The 14544-nt window shown below is 45.2% G+C and overlaps 1 protein-coding gene across 15 annotated transcripts in view; it reads left to right on the top strand.

Annotated features, from left to right (window-relative positions):
• The window catches only part of SYNRG (synergin gamma), an 89769-nt gene extending 75505 nt beyond the window's left edge, over window positions 1-14264 (top strand). For 11 of the 15 annotated variants that reach the window (XM_063628659.1, XM_063628662.1, XM_055257081.2 and 8 more), the window contains 3 exons: window positions 12054-12164; window positions 12488-12523; window positions 13652-14264. In XM_063628659.1, coding sequence (XP_063484729.1) covers window positions 12054-12164; window positions 12488-12523; window positions 13652-13783 — 279 coding nt within the window. In that variant the 3' untranslated portion in view covers window positions 13784-14264. Of the gene's footprint in view, window positions 1-3969; window positions 7602-12053; window positions 12165-12487; window positions 12524-13651 lie in introns of those variants that run through there. The other 4 variants (XM_055257083.2, XM_055257082.2, XM_063628654.1 and 1 more) reach the window with 2 other exon arrangements.
• Window positions 14265-14544: the final 280 nt, after the last annotated feature.

Raw genomic sequence — 14544 nt, 5'->3', positions numbered from 1 at the left:
GGCGTGGTGGCTCATGCTTGAATCCCAGCACTTTGGGAGGCCGAGGCGGGCAGATCAGTTGAGGCCAGGAGTTCGAGACCAGCCTGGCCAAAATGGTGAAACCCCGTCTCTACTAAAAATACAAAAAAAAAAAAAAAAAAAAAAAATTTAGCTGACCATGGTAGCAGGTGCCTGTAATCCCCGCTACTCGGGAGGCTGAGGTAGGAGAATTGCTTGAACCCGGGAAATGGAGGTTGTAGTAAGCCAAGATCGTGCCACTGCACTCCATCCTAGGTGACAGAGCAAGACTCTGTCTCAAAAAAAAAAAGAAAAAAGAAAATGAAGTTAGAAAACTTATTTTTTTTTGTTAGAAAATATAACAAAGGCCAGGCGCAGTGGCTCATGCCTGTAATCCCAGCACTTTGGGAGGCCGAGGTGGGTGGATCACCTGAGGTCGGGAGTTCGAAACCAGCCTGACCAACCCTGTCTGTACTAAAAATACAAAATTAGCTGGGTGTGGTGGTGCATGCCTGTAATCCCAGCTATTTGGGAGGCTGTGGCAGGAGAATTGCTTGAACCCAGGAGTCGGAGGTTGCAGTGAGCTGAGATCACGCCACTGCCCTCCAGCCTGGGCAGCAGGAGTGAAACTGTCTCAAAAAAAAAAAAAAAAAAAAGAAGAAGAGAAAAGAAAGAAAGAAAATATAATGAAATTAGAAATCTTTTTTAAAAAAATCTATTAACTAATTCAAGCCCTTATCACTTTTGAACTTCTGACCTCATAGCTAGGGTTACTGGTTCCGTTTTTTTTTTAATCTAGTAATCTATTCCACACACCTCTACCGACTGTTTTTTGTTTTTTTGGTTTTTTTTTTTAGACAGAGTCTCACTCTGTCACCCAGGCTGGAGGGCAGTGGTGTGATCTTGGCTCACTGCAACCTCCAACTCCTGGGTTCAAGCGATTCTACCGCCTCAGCCTACCGAGTAGCTGGGATTACAGGCATGCGCCACCACGCCCAGCTAATTTTTATATTTTTAGTAGAGACGGGGTCTCAACATTTTGGCCAGGCTGGTCTCAAACTCCTGGGCTCAAGTGATCCACCCACCTTGGCCTCCCAAAAGTGTTGGGATTATAGGTATGAACCACTGTGCCTGGCCTTGATACTAATATCAGAAAGAAATTTCATCTGTAGGTTCTCATAAAGAGGAAACTAATATAATCAACATTGCCTTCAAAAAAAAGAAAAATCCTTTCAGTAAATAAAGCAACAGGTTTCATTGGGTAGTTTCTTATTACATTTCTCAATATAGGCCAAATGGCATAACTCCAAAGTATGAGTGGAAGTCATTTTAAGTGTGGAAAAAATAGATTAAATTGTAAACTAGGAGGTGTAGTAGTGCATACAGATAGCAGGCTCATGTCTTTGCTCTGTAAAGGAAGCATACAAATCAATGAGAAATATACCAACATCCCAGTAACGTATGAGCAAAAATGTGAAGTGATTCATAAAAGGGGAGGTACAATTAATCAGTAAACATTAATTCCAATTAAAACAAGGTTTCATTTTTTACCTACTAATTTTTTCTTTTTTTTTTTTTTTTTGAGACAGAGCTCACTCTGTCACCCAGGCTGGAGTGCAATGGCGCGATCTCGGCTCACTGCAACCTCTGCCTCCCAGGTTCAAGCAATTCTCATGCCTCAGCCTCCCAAGTAGTTGGGATTACAGGCGCGTGCCACCATGCCCAGCTAGTTTTTATATTTTTAGTAGAGACGGGATTTCACCCTGTTGGCCAGGCTGGTCTCAAACTCCTGTCCTCAAGTAATTCACCCACCTCTGCCTCCCAAAGTGCTAGAGGCATTACAGGCATGAGCCACCATGCCTGGCCTGCCTACTAATTAAGCCCAATTTTTGTATGGTCTGTTTGTTTGAATACTAATAGTGTTGATGTGGTAAAATGTGGACTATATACTGTAGGGTGGAATCACCTATGGAAAGAGAAGTTTGGCACCATGCTTTCGCCCTGACTGTGAACTTCTTGAAGACAGAGATCAAGACTGCGTTCTTCATCTTTTCTTCTTTATCTGAGCACAGTGCCAGGCACTATGTAAACATTCAGTAAACACTCAGTAAAAGTTGAATGAATTAAAGAACTTAATATGCATTCAGAGTAGCTGACTCAGTAGTTCCAATTCTGAGAAAATGTCCTAAGGCAGCGATTCTAAACGTGAATTCACAGAAAGAAGCAAGTGCACAAAGTTGTTCTTTGTAAACGTGAAAAATTAGAGACAACCTGAAAGTCCAAACCTAGAGGATTGGTTAAGTAAGTTGTGGTGAATCTTTACCCCAGGGTCTCACGCAGCCGTTTTGTAAAGGAGCACGAAATTTGAATGACACAGAACTGTTACTACAGGGCTTGAAGGAAATCTGCCAAAATGATATTAGGGATGTGTTTGGGTGATGAGACACTGGGTGGTTTTTTTTTTCTTTTTTAGACAGGGTCTCCCTCTGTCACCCATGCTGGAGTACGATGACGTGATCACAGTTCACAGCAGCCTTGACGTCCTGGGCTCTAGCAATTCTTCCACCTCAGCCTCCTGAGTAGCTGGGACCACAGGTGCACACCACCAAGCCCAGCCAATGTTTCTGTATTTTTTGTAAAGACAGGGTTTTGCCATGTTGCTCAGGCTGGTCTCAAACTCCTTGGGCTCAAAGAATCCATTCACCTCGGCCTCCCAAAGTGCTGGGATTATAGGCATGAGCCACTGTGTCCAGCCAAAAGACTGGATTTTTAAATATTCTGTTAGTTTTTTAATTTTTTCAACTTTCTTTTGATAGCATTTGTTGCATTTATAATGGAAAAACAAGTGTTTTTACTCTAGTAGGAGAAATGTGTCATTACCCTTCATTCACTTGCACAAACCCTCCTTGTAGATAGCCCTTGTTACCCTTGCCCACTTCTCCTTTCCATTGTAGTGATAGATTATCAAGTTCTCACACTGAATTTTATTTATTTCCCTGTTTATTTATTGTTTAGAGACAGGGTCTCACACTGTCACCCAGGTTTGAGTGCAGCAGCACAATCACGGCTCACTACAGCCTTGAACTCCCAGGCTCAAGTGATCCTTCCATCCCAACCTCCCACAGCTGGGACTACAGGCATGCACCACCATGCCTGGCCTGCTAGGGACAGGGCCTCACTATGTTGCCCAGGCTAGTCTCAAACTCTTGACCTCAAGCAGTCTTCTCACCTCAACCTCCCAAAGGGCTGGGATTACAGGTGTGAGCCACCATGCCCAGACTACTTTAGGGACTTTAATTGCAGTAAATCTGCATGGCAACCTGACATCTTTACCCTGCTGTCATCCTCTCCTGAAGCAGAGGAGAATCATGCCCAAGCTACCAGACATCTTTTGTCCTGACAGTCCACCTGACAAAGGAGGACTATAGTACCACACATCACTGCCTCTAAAAGGCAGCTGAATCAGAATACTGCGAACAGAAGCTGGGAAGAAGGAATGGGGGTAGTTTACTACTTATCCTCCATTTCTCTATTTACATTCAGAGAGGCAGAATTCTTGGGGTCTAGATGAGAGTCTTCCAGTTCTGTCCTTAATGGATTGGTTAACTGTTATGATGACTAATCCGAGGAACTTGGGAAAAAAGCACGTGTTTACTGCAGTCTTCCAATTTTCTTTGAGCTTCTGGAATTCAGTTCATTATCCTCTGGATCAGAGAAATGCATTAAACTCTGCATTTACTTCCTGAGCTCCAGCTACTAATGAAATTGATTGGCTAGTGATATGTGCCGAGGGTGCCTGTGAAGCTGTGGGGTAGAGAAGGATGTGTCACCATTTGTGAACCTGGAGATCAGTATGTGTCTGCGTCTTTCCTAATTCACCCACCTGCCGCTTCCTGACCTTGTCCTAATATGGAGCAGATTAAGCCTGAATATCATCATAGGAGTAAATACTTTTATTCTCCCCTTTTACAGATGAAGAAACTGAAGCACAGAGATACTGCTGAGGCCTGGGTTTATTCTGAAAGTCAGAAGTCAACTTTCTCAACCTCTATTCTTTGTGGCGTCCTTGAGATGGACAGGTTGGGTGGGTAAAACCAGAGAGGTACTAAAGTTTTTGTCGGGGGGAGTGCGTTGATTTTAGCATCAAGGTTAATGAGTTCAAACGCCAGGAGTCTTTTCTGGCAGCAACTTGTTATAAACAGTCGAGTTCTTTTCTGCACATTGCCCTTGTATATATATACCAGGACTGTAGAGTAACTTAAAAGCCTCCTTCTTTACATTTAGATTTTAAGGTTCTTTGTTTGGGTGACAGTCGGTTCTTATTGCAGTTAACACCTGAAAACTAGATTTCTATACAACCCCCAAATCAGCCACCCATCTCTTCTCTCCTAGTGCTGCTGGGAAAAGATGACTGTGATTACAGAGCGTCTCTCTCCTTACCATGAGCTCTTAGAATAAAAGGTGTCACAGAGACCAGGCGTACTTGCCAAGCTTGAGAATTTGGGGAAAGGATAAGTGGGGAGATTCCTGGGTTGCTGCTGTGCATTTACTTCTTGAGGTAGCTCGTCTCACCACGTGAAGTGCAAGCCAGTTTCATTTTTGTACCTTTTCCCAAGCTCCTGTGGCTACAAGCTTGCTACAGCTGCACCTTCTAGACTCTGAACACCCCTCCACACCTTTTCTTTTCTTTTTTTGTTTTTTTTTTTTTTTTTGGTAAAATACATATATATATATACAATAAGATGCGAAAATCTTGGTTGTACCACTCCATGAGTTTTGAAAAATGCATACCCTCATATAACCCATGCCTCCATCAAGATACAGACTACTCCATCATTCCAGAAGTTTTCTTATGCACCTTCCTAATCATCACCCTACTCAGATATAAACCCTGGTGTGATTTTTTTTTTATACCAAGGATTAGTTTTGTCCAGACCTTTTTAAAGAGACCTTGGAATTTGATTTTGTTATTTTGAAGAAAGCCTATTGGGTTTGGGGCCCATCTAACCTGGAGCATTGCCCTGTTCACATATGGTGGCTCTTACTCCTTTAGTATAAACAGATGTGAGGTAAATGGAGAAAAGGGCTGTGCATTTATGCCTTTCCCTCAGACTCCCCTTGTAAGCATCCTTTTCTAGCATCAATGTTGAACCCACAGATGTGGAACCCATGGATACCGAGGGCTGACTGTACCGGCAGAGCTTTATGCTCTCTTTCTCTTTAATACTCTTTATCCATGGACTAAGACTCCCTCTTGTGGTAGAAGCATGTCTCCTCCGGGCACAGACTGAAGACCTGCTTCTTTCTCAAGAGGTAAAACTCACCTGGTGTAGTGAGATGTGATGGTTGGCTCCCTGAGTGACTTGCCATCTAAGGTTTTATCTTGTGAAGTGGGTTGAAGTTCAGTAGGTTTGGAACAAACAGAGAATTCTGTCCTGGAAAATTAATCGATTTTTACCATATAAAATCTAAGAGAAGAGAAAAGGTTGTTATTCGCCTGAATTTTAGTCAATTGGCAATCACACAGGCTCTCTGATTCCACTGTTCACCTCAGTGAAATGTGAATTCTTTATTACTTCCTTTCAATGTGAAATTGACCAGTGAATTTCAGAGTCCTTATTTCCTATTGCTATGACATATCAGGAGAACAGTTTATTTTCAATGGTGATAGCATTTTTGTCGTCTTGCCAGTCTGCACAATGTTTTAGAGACAGGATCTTTACTATGTCTCTGCATGGCTGTCCTCAGTTGACAGAAGGCAGCTGTGGTAGACAGAATGATGGCCCCCTCAAAGCTACCCATGTCCCAGGAACTTGTCAATATGTTACCTTTGCAAATGGGATTAAGTTAAAGGTCTTTGTTTGGGGAAGGTATCCTGGATTTTCCAGGTGGCCCCAATGTCATCACATGGATCCTTAGAAGGGGAAGGTAGGAGGGGAAGAGTGAGAAAAAGTGATGTGACAACAGAAGCAGAGAGAAGAAGAGAGTGGCAGATGCTACCTGCTGGCTTTGAAGATGGGACCATAAGCCAGGGAATGCAGAGGCCGTCCCTAGAAGCTAGAAAAGGCAAGGAAACAGATTTTCCCCTAGAACTCCCAGAAGGAATGCAGTCCTGCTCACCCATTTTAGACTTCTGAAATCCACAAGTATAAGAGGATACATTTATGTTGTTTTAAGCCATTAAGTTTGTGCTTTGTTACAGCAGCAATACGAAAGATTATACAAGACATTGTAACCAAGCAAATATCAAAACCTTATAATTGCCTATGGAACCTGTGTCTAGATCACCCTTTGTATCAGTCAAATTAGACTAGGTTATGCTTCAGTAACAAACAGCTTCTTCCATCTTAGCAAAAGCAAAGCTTTATTTCTTGCTCAGGCTGTATGTCCATCTCAAGTTGGTGGGGGGCTCTGTGCCATGTCCTTACCCAGGGACCCAGGTTGACAGAGCCTCCACCATGTGGAACATAGCTGGTCACCATGGGAGTGTCAAGGAAACATGAGAAATAGCACATTGGTCTTAAAGGCTTCCTCCCAGAGGTGACACTCTGACTTTTTTTTTTTTTTTTTGAGATGGCATCTTCCTCTGTCGCCCAGGCTGGAGTGCAGTGGTGCAATCTCAGCTCACTGCAGCCTCCACCTCTTGGGTTCAAGCTATTCTCCTGCCTCAGCCTCCCAAATAGCTGGGATTACAGGCACCCGCCACCACACCCGGCTAATTGCTTTGTTTTGTTTTGTTTTTGAGACGGAATCTCACTCTGTCGCCCAGGCTGGAGTGCAATGGCGCGATCTTGGCTCACTTCAACCTCCACCTCCTGGGTTCAAGCAATTGTCCTGCCTCAGCCTCCTGAATAGCTGGGATTACAGGCAAGCGCCACCACACCTGGCTAATTTTTGTATTTTTAGTAGAGACGGGGTTTCATCATGTTGGCCAGGCTGGTCTCGAAGGCCTGACCTCGTGATCCGCCTGCCTTGGCCTCCCAAAGTGCTGAGATCACACGTGTGAGCCACCGCGCCCGGCATTTCTTTGTATTTTTAGTAGAGACGGGGCTTTGCCATGTTGGCCAGGCTGGTCTTAAACTCCTGACCTCAGGTGATCCACCCACCTCGGCCTCCCAAAGTGCTGGGGTTACAGGTGTGAGCCACCATGCACCCGGCCTACATGTGACTTTTGCTTAGTTATTGACTGTGGCAAGTTACAGGCCAATGCCTGATTGAAAAAGGGGCAGGGAAGGCCCATCCTGCCATTCCATAAAAAGGAGAAAGATCATTGGTGAAGAACACTAATTACTACAAACTCTTCTTCCTTAATAAGGATCTTCTTGGACACCATTGTAGCAGTTTATTGGAGGCTAAAGATTCAGGATTATATATCTTAGTCTGACATTGGGACTTATCAGTGTCAGTAGGCCATATATAATATGTATATGTTTTTTAAAATCTTTACTAAATGCATGAAATACTTGCCAAATGAGATTATCAATTTAAGGTGACTTGTAGAGGGCATACCTTCTTATATGATGACACCCAAACTGTTATCTTATACGATTGGTGCCAAACTGTTACTATTACCCTACAATAAACACCCTGTTTATACATGTGTACTTAAGAAGGTTAATTTTGTCAGCTGAAGGAGTAATTTGATCACAGGGTCATTTATGCAGAGCCTTATGGTTTTCATTGGCGATTACAGTGTGATCTTTTCATTTGCTTTCCTTATGCCTTTGGTAAACAGATATTAAGGGGCTTCTATTAAGTTGATTGATTTCAGGATTCGAGTTTTCCCAGATTCTAATTATTTCTCAAATAGCCCTGATTCAGTAACATGATGACTATCTATAATGTGGATTATAGAGGTGATACTATGTTTTAACCTCTTTTAAAAGCTTGCTAAGAGTTCGTCAAAGTGAATAATTGTGATAATCATATAGACTATTTTTTCACTTTGAGAGCATGTTTTATGTCCATCTGCGATATATAGAAATGGGAGAGAGGTGTAGGGCAAGTGAAATAGTTACCATTTTACAGATGACTGACTGCAGAACAAACAAGTGTTAGCGCCAGCCTCTTCTACATTTGACCAGAGTGACCACGGTTGCACTACAAAAGAAAAGAGAGAAAAGAAAAAATATCCTATGACTTGGCTGAGTCCATGTGAGTTTACTTTGATCACCTACACTAGAGTCCTTTTGCACACAGTTGAAACGTACACCTCACCTTTTCTTCTTTGAAAACCACGTGTTCTTCCTTCCCCTGCTGTGATCTCAGTGGACCTCGTTCAAATGTGTTTAAGAAAGGTTTGTGGAGCTAGTTCATAGTTTATTATTTCAAATTAGAAAGGAACAGGGAACATCATACATAATCTACACATTTTTATAAGGAGAAATCTTTTTTTTTTCTGGTGAGGAAAAATGCGGATCATATAATTTTGCTTTGTTGCTCAAAAACAACGTGGAAACTCCTCAGTGGTTAAGACTGGAAGAACTATGGGAAATGTAACTGTTAATTTGGCAGGAATTTGCCATCATCCTGGGTCACCTCAGTATCCATGAAGACAAACCAGCTGCCATGCCAGGCTCCCAGACGCTTGACTGCCTGGACCACAGAGCCCTCGCTTCCCCTGCACTTCAGCCACCCACTGGCATCACCACGATGGGCTGTGTTAGCAAACACTGTGCAGCGCCTGTACAGTCTCTAACCCCGACATCGAACTTGCAGAATCCAGATTGGCAACCCCCCTGCTGTCTCACTCTTCACTGGCACTGCTCTTGTTTTTGGTTCTCAAGACAGGATATTGTCTCTTTTACTGTGTTCCTATCAGCCCTCTTCTGTCTTCACTTCTTTTCTCACCTCCTTACTCTCCACGGTGCATGGGGCATCCCTCCTCACTCGCTTCAGTCATATTCATTAGACTGAACCCAACTGGAATCAGGGCAGCCATCCACCTTCTCCCCCCACCTTGACCCACTGTGTGCTGGTGGAGACAGTCACACCACCAGAGTTTGCTGCTTGGAGTTCGCAAGGCTACTGCCATTTCAGACACAGCTGATGATCTCACCTCCTGCTTTAGAGTGAGGATAAGCCCTCTGAGAGGAGCCCCTCAACTTCTAGCCTCCCACCTGAGGTTCCCTTCTGTCGCACTAGTGTGTCAGATCCCGTTCTTACTGGCTTGCACGAGTTGATTGTTAAATGTTCAGGAATTTTATGAGCCAGTTGTTAAACACGGTTATTACTAAAAATTAAATGAAGACTGGGTGCAGTGGCTCATGCCTCTAATCCCAACACTTTGGGAGGCTGAGGTGGGAGGATGGCTTGAGGCCAGAAGTTCTAGACCAGCCTGGGCAACATAGCGAGACCTCATCTCTACTAAAAATAAAAAGTAGCCAGATGTAGTGGCACACACCTATAGTCCCAGCTACTCAGGAGGCTGAGGCAAAAGGATTGCTTGATCCCAAGAGTTTGAGGCTGCAGTGAGCCATGATCACGCATGCCTCTGCACTCCACCCTGGGTGACAGTGAGACTCTATCTCAAAAGCAAGACAAAACAAACACAAATGATATAAACTTGCAGTTAAATATATTATATTAAAAATAGTGGTAATAAATACTTAAAACGTTCTAGTTCTTAAATTTTACTGTTGTCTAGCTTTCAGGGTTATTTATGTCTATCACAGGGCAACCAACTGTCCCTGTTTGGTCAGGACTGAGGGATTTCCTCAGTGCTAAAAAGTGATGGAGAAAATGTTATTAGTGCAGATTAAACTTAAAAGTGTGTGGCCAGGCACAGTGGCTCACACCTGTAATCCCAGCACTTTGGGAGGCCAAGGTGGACAGATCACGAGGTCAGGAGTTCAAGACCAGCCTGGCCAATATGGTGAAACCCCGTCTCTACTAAAAATACAAAAATTAGCCAGATGTGGTGGTGCATGCCTATAGTCCCAGCTACTTGGGAGGCTGAGGCAGAAGAATCCCTTGAACCCAGGAGGCGGAGGTTGCAGTGAGCAGAGATTGCACCACTGCACTCCAGCCTGGGCTACGGAGCAAGACGCCATCTCAAAAAAAAAAAAAAAAAGTGTGTTAGCTGGGCATGGTGGTGCACACCTGTAGTCCCAGCTACTCAGGAGGCTGAGGCGGGAAGATTGCTTGAGCCCGGGAGGCGGAGGCTGCAGTAAGCCAAGATGACACCACCATACTCCAGCCTGGGCAACAGAGTGAGACCCTGTCTCAAAATAAATAAATAAAAATAAGAGTGCTGCGGGGCCGGGCACAGTGGCTCATGCCTGTAAACCCACCACTTTGGGAGGATCACGTGAGCCCAGGAGTTCAGGATCAGCCTGGGCAACATAGGGAGATAATCATCTTTACAAAAAATCAAAAAATTAGCTGGGCATGGTGGCATGCACATGTGGCCCCAGCTATTTGAGAGTCTGAGGTGGGAGGATCTCTTGAGCCCAGGAAGTCAAGGCTGCGGTGAGCTGTGATCACGCCACTGTACTCCAGCCTGAGCAACAGAGTGACTGGACAGCTTTCTAAGATTGAGACCTACCCTTTTAACCATTGTGTGTGTGTGTGTGTGTGTGTGTGAATTAGATAATGCGTGTAAAGAGCTTAGTATAGTGCTTGGCAAAGTAAGGGCATATTAGCTATTGTTCTGTTTATGGTCTTCAGCTGGTGACTCTCAGATCTCTCCACAAGCAGTAGGCCTGTATGTGTATCCAACCACCTGCTTATATGGCATGTGGCCTTTGCTTCCCACAGGCAGCTCCAGCTCAGCTTGGACCAAACTAAACTCTTCTCAGCTTCCATCCTCAAACCTGGTCCTTCTCTCACGTGTCTTATTATGGTGAATCCTCTCAGCTGCCCGGGTCCCCCAACCTCTCCCATGCAGCAGGTCACCCAGGCCTGCTCATTCTCCTGCCTTGGCCGCTCTTTCATGTGCCCATTTCTCTCTGTTCCCCACCGCCGCTGCCTCCATTCTGACCATCGGTATCTGTCTCCAGGACTGCTACAGCAGACTTCTGGCTGAGGCCTATGCTCTGAGGATTGCCACCCCCAATTCACTGCCTATTACTGTAGCGAGAGGGATCTGTCAGTAATATGAACCTGGGCCTGTCGTGATCCAGTTGGAACCCTTAGTGGCTTTCAGGATGCTCCTTATCTTCCTTGAAGTCCTCATGCTGCGGCTTCATCTCCTCTTTTCCTGGGCTCTGTCCCCACCCTCTAGATTTCTTCCCATACCCCATCTTTAGCTCAGAGGCCTTTGCCTTTGCTGCTCGTTCTGCATAGAATATCCTTCCCTCCCCTACCTCACCCAACCCTGTCCCCTTCACCTAGCAGCTCCTATCTACACTCAGCCAAGGTGATTCTAAGTTCTAGGAAGCAGGCCAGGCGCAGTGGCTTATGCCTGTAATCCCACCACTTTGGGAGGCTGAGGCGGGTGGATCACCTGAAATCAGGAGTTCAAGACCAGCCTGACCAACATGGTGAAGCCCTGTCTCTACTAAAAATACAAAATTAACTGGGCGTGGTGGCACGCCTGTAATCCCAGCTACTCAGAAGGCTGAGACAGGAGAATCGCTTGAACCCGGGAGGCGGAGGTTGCCATGAGCCGAGATCACACCATTGCACTCCAGCCTGGGCGACAGAGTGAGACTCTGTCTCAAAAAAAAAAAAAAAAAAAAAAGTTCTAGGAAGCAGTCTCTGGCTTCAGGCCCCATCCCTTTCGGGTTGGGCTAAGTGCCGCTCCCTTGTGCCCTGGCACTCAGGACTTCCCCCAAGTAAGCACACACGGCACTCATGGCACTGCACTGGCTCCCCTGGCGCCCACCCGAGACTGAGTTCTCAGAGGACAGAGGGCGTGTGGTACTGGTGCCGGCCTTCCTAACACCTGGAACCATGGCTGGTTCCCAGCGGATGTGTGGGAAGTTAAATTCGTGTAGTGGCGTTAGAGTACTTAACTTGCCGCTAGTCCTACTGGGGGTGAGTGATGAGGGAGTGAAGCGAACAGCGTGTGGACTTGCTGGACTTCTTACCCATTTGTCTTGTCATCCTCACAGCCAGATGAAAACTCGCTGGATTTTTCCTCCTGTATGCTACGGCCTGGGATTAAAAATGCTCAGGAGCTTGCCTGTGGAGTGTGCCTCTTGAATGTGGACTCGAGGAGCCGGGTAAGTCACGCAACCTCCTTGCAGACGGCAAAGGGCTTCCCTAACGTGACTCTGGACAACCTCATCTGGCCCACTTTACTGCAAAGTTTGTGACCAGAAGTGGGGATTTTCTCAAGTCCTAAAAGCTGATGGTAGGAGCAGACACATTTCCTCGAGAGGGCGGCGGGGGAGCTGTGGAGGGAATGGACGCGGGTCTCATGCCTGTGGCACCCTGTGCATAGTGGGGAGGTCAGGAGAAAAGGGTGAACCTGTAAGGATGTGTTTGGAGGCAAGAGGCCCTGTTCTGGGAATGTTGTTGACCTATGGTTTCAACGTTATTTCAGAAAGAAGAGAAGCCTGCAGAAGAACATCCTAAAAAAGTATGAACCAGTTACACCTTATCTTGGCGTCTCCATTTCAATTTTGAGTGTGGAGGGCAAATTGGATGATTCCATCCGTTGCCGTCCTGAACTGTTCCAATCATGAATCCTTCGCTGAGTCAGTTTTGTTCCCGTCATGTTTGATGGAGTCTCCTACTGTGTCTGTGTGGGTCACTGCTGGCTTATTTGCGTACTTGTTTCACATAATTGGCTTCTGGTGTTGCAGTTATTTTTCTCTGTGATGAATGGGGCGACAGAATGAGCAACTTCTGGAAGTCTGGAAGTTGTAGTGACACACAGATGGAGATCAAAGAGCTTCAGGATGTAGCCATTTAGCCATTTTAACAGACAAGCAGCAAATTGGGTTTGAGAGTTTTGTTTATTTGCAGTGCGTATTAGAAAACTAACCCCAGGAAGTGGTTGAGGTTTGGACTCTACTTTTCCATGGCTGACTGTAGCTTACTGATAAGCCTGTTCACCTGGAAATAATTCTTACGTGTTTAATGCCCATTCATTTCGAGGCATTTTTTTTTTTTTTTAACTCTATTCCTGTTTGGACTTTTTGATAATGTAGATTCATTAGGCATTAGGGTCAATTCAAAGGCATTAAGGTCAATGCCATTAGACCCTAAGAGTTGTTATCTGTCGTTCACTAACTCTCTGGTTTTCTAACTCTCTCGTTCTCTAACTCTCTTGTAATTTTTTGTCACGATAGGCTTGTGGTCAGCTACAGGAGTGGAAAGGATTGCATGCTGTAGTCAGATGCCAGCCTTAGGAGGAGGGCTTCCTTCAGCACAGTGAGGGATGAAAGCTCTCCACAGCCCTTGGCTACTTTAGTTCCCCTTATCATGATTCCCCCCCTCCGCCCCATAACCTCTGTCTGCCTTTTCCATGGAAGATTTGGCCACCTTTTGCTGAAACTAGGTTTAGTGGTAACAATTTTATACCTTTAATTAGCAGTAAAAAATCTTCTCTCTTGAATTCCTGTAGCTATCCGCTCAGCCTTTTTGTGTGTGCCATTTTGGCCTCAGCCTCTGTGACCCGGAGAGATGTACATGTTGGTTGCTGAAAAGCTCTGAGATGCAGAAAAAGCCTGACTTGCCCCACATCTCTGTTTATTTCTGGCAGGCATTCAACTCAGAAACAGACAGTTTCAAGCTGGCCTATGGAGGGCACCAGTATCACGCCAGCTGTGCCAACTTCTGGATCAACTGTGTCGAACCGAAGCCTCCTGGCCTCGTCCTGCCTGACCTGCTCTGAACAACTCCTCTGTGAAGCATTGACTTTTTTTTTTTTCTGTGACACCCCATGGGGTGACAGGGACCAATAAATAGAATGCGAGCACTGCACAGTTCGCTTCCCTGAATCGATACGAACAACACCGCAAGGGACGGGGCCCACGTCATCCCCACGGCCAGTCTGCGGGACTTGAGGTAAAATTGTCCCACCCAAGCTACATGCGGCACCAGAAGCTTGCTCACTTATCACTTCTGAAGATTTTCTAAAATATGGACCACAGCTTTCTTGATCTAAGGAAGAACTTGCTGCTGCAGTATTGAAACTGTGAAGAACTGACATTTGAAGAAAAATAGATTACCGTTGCGGGACTGGAATGGGCGACTGCTTGGAGCCAGTGCTTGTTTTTATCTAGGACACTTACTGTCCTGTGAAATAGAATGCATTTATCTGCATTTAGTTTGTTAATGTCTGAAATGAATAAAAAGAAGAAATTGCGATTAAACTGATGTTCTGCTTTTTATGGAGAAGATTCTGCCCGTCTCCCCTGGACAGTAGCAGGCAGGTGAGGGCAGATTTTACCCACGTGGTTGTCACAACTGAACCAGTTCTCTGCTCCTTTCCTTCACTTCTGTCAAGTCTCAAGACTTTTTCCCAAAACATGCCTGGGCACTCTGCAGTCGTGAAGAATGCTCATTTTGACAGAGGCCCACATCCTGTGTATTAGGACAATATCCTTCCCCCCAGGAGCCTTCACTGCAGACCTGTTTTGCCGCATGCAAAGA

Source organism: Symphalangus syndactylus, chromosome 20 (assembly GCF_028878055.3).
Source record: "Symphalangus syndactylus isolate Jambi chromosome 20, NHGRI_mSymSyn1-v2.1_pri, whole genome shotgun sequence".
Lineage (NCBI taxonomy): Eukaryota > Metazoa > Chordata > Mammalia > Primates > Hylobatidae > Symphalangus > Symphalangus syndactylus.
Note: the sequence above shows the minus strand (reverse complement) of the source record. Positions and strands in the feature narration are given on the sequence as shown.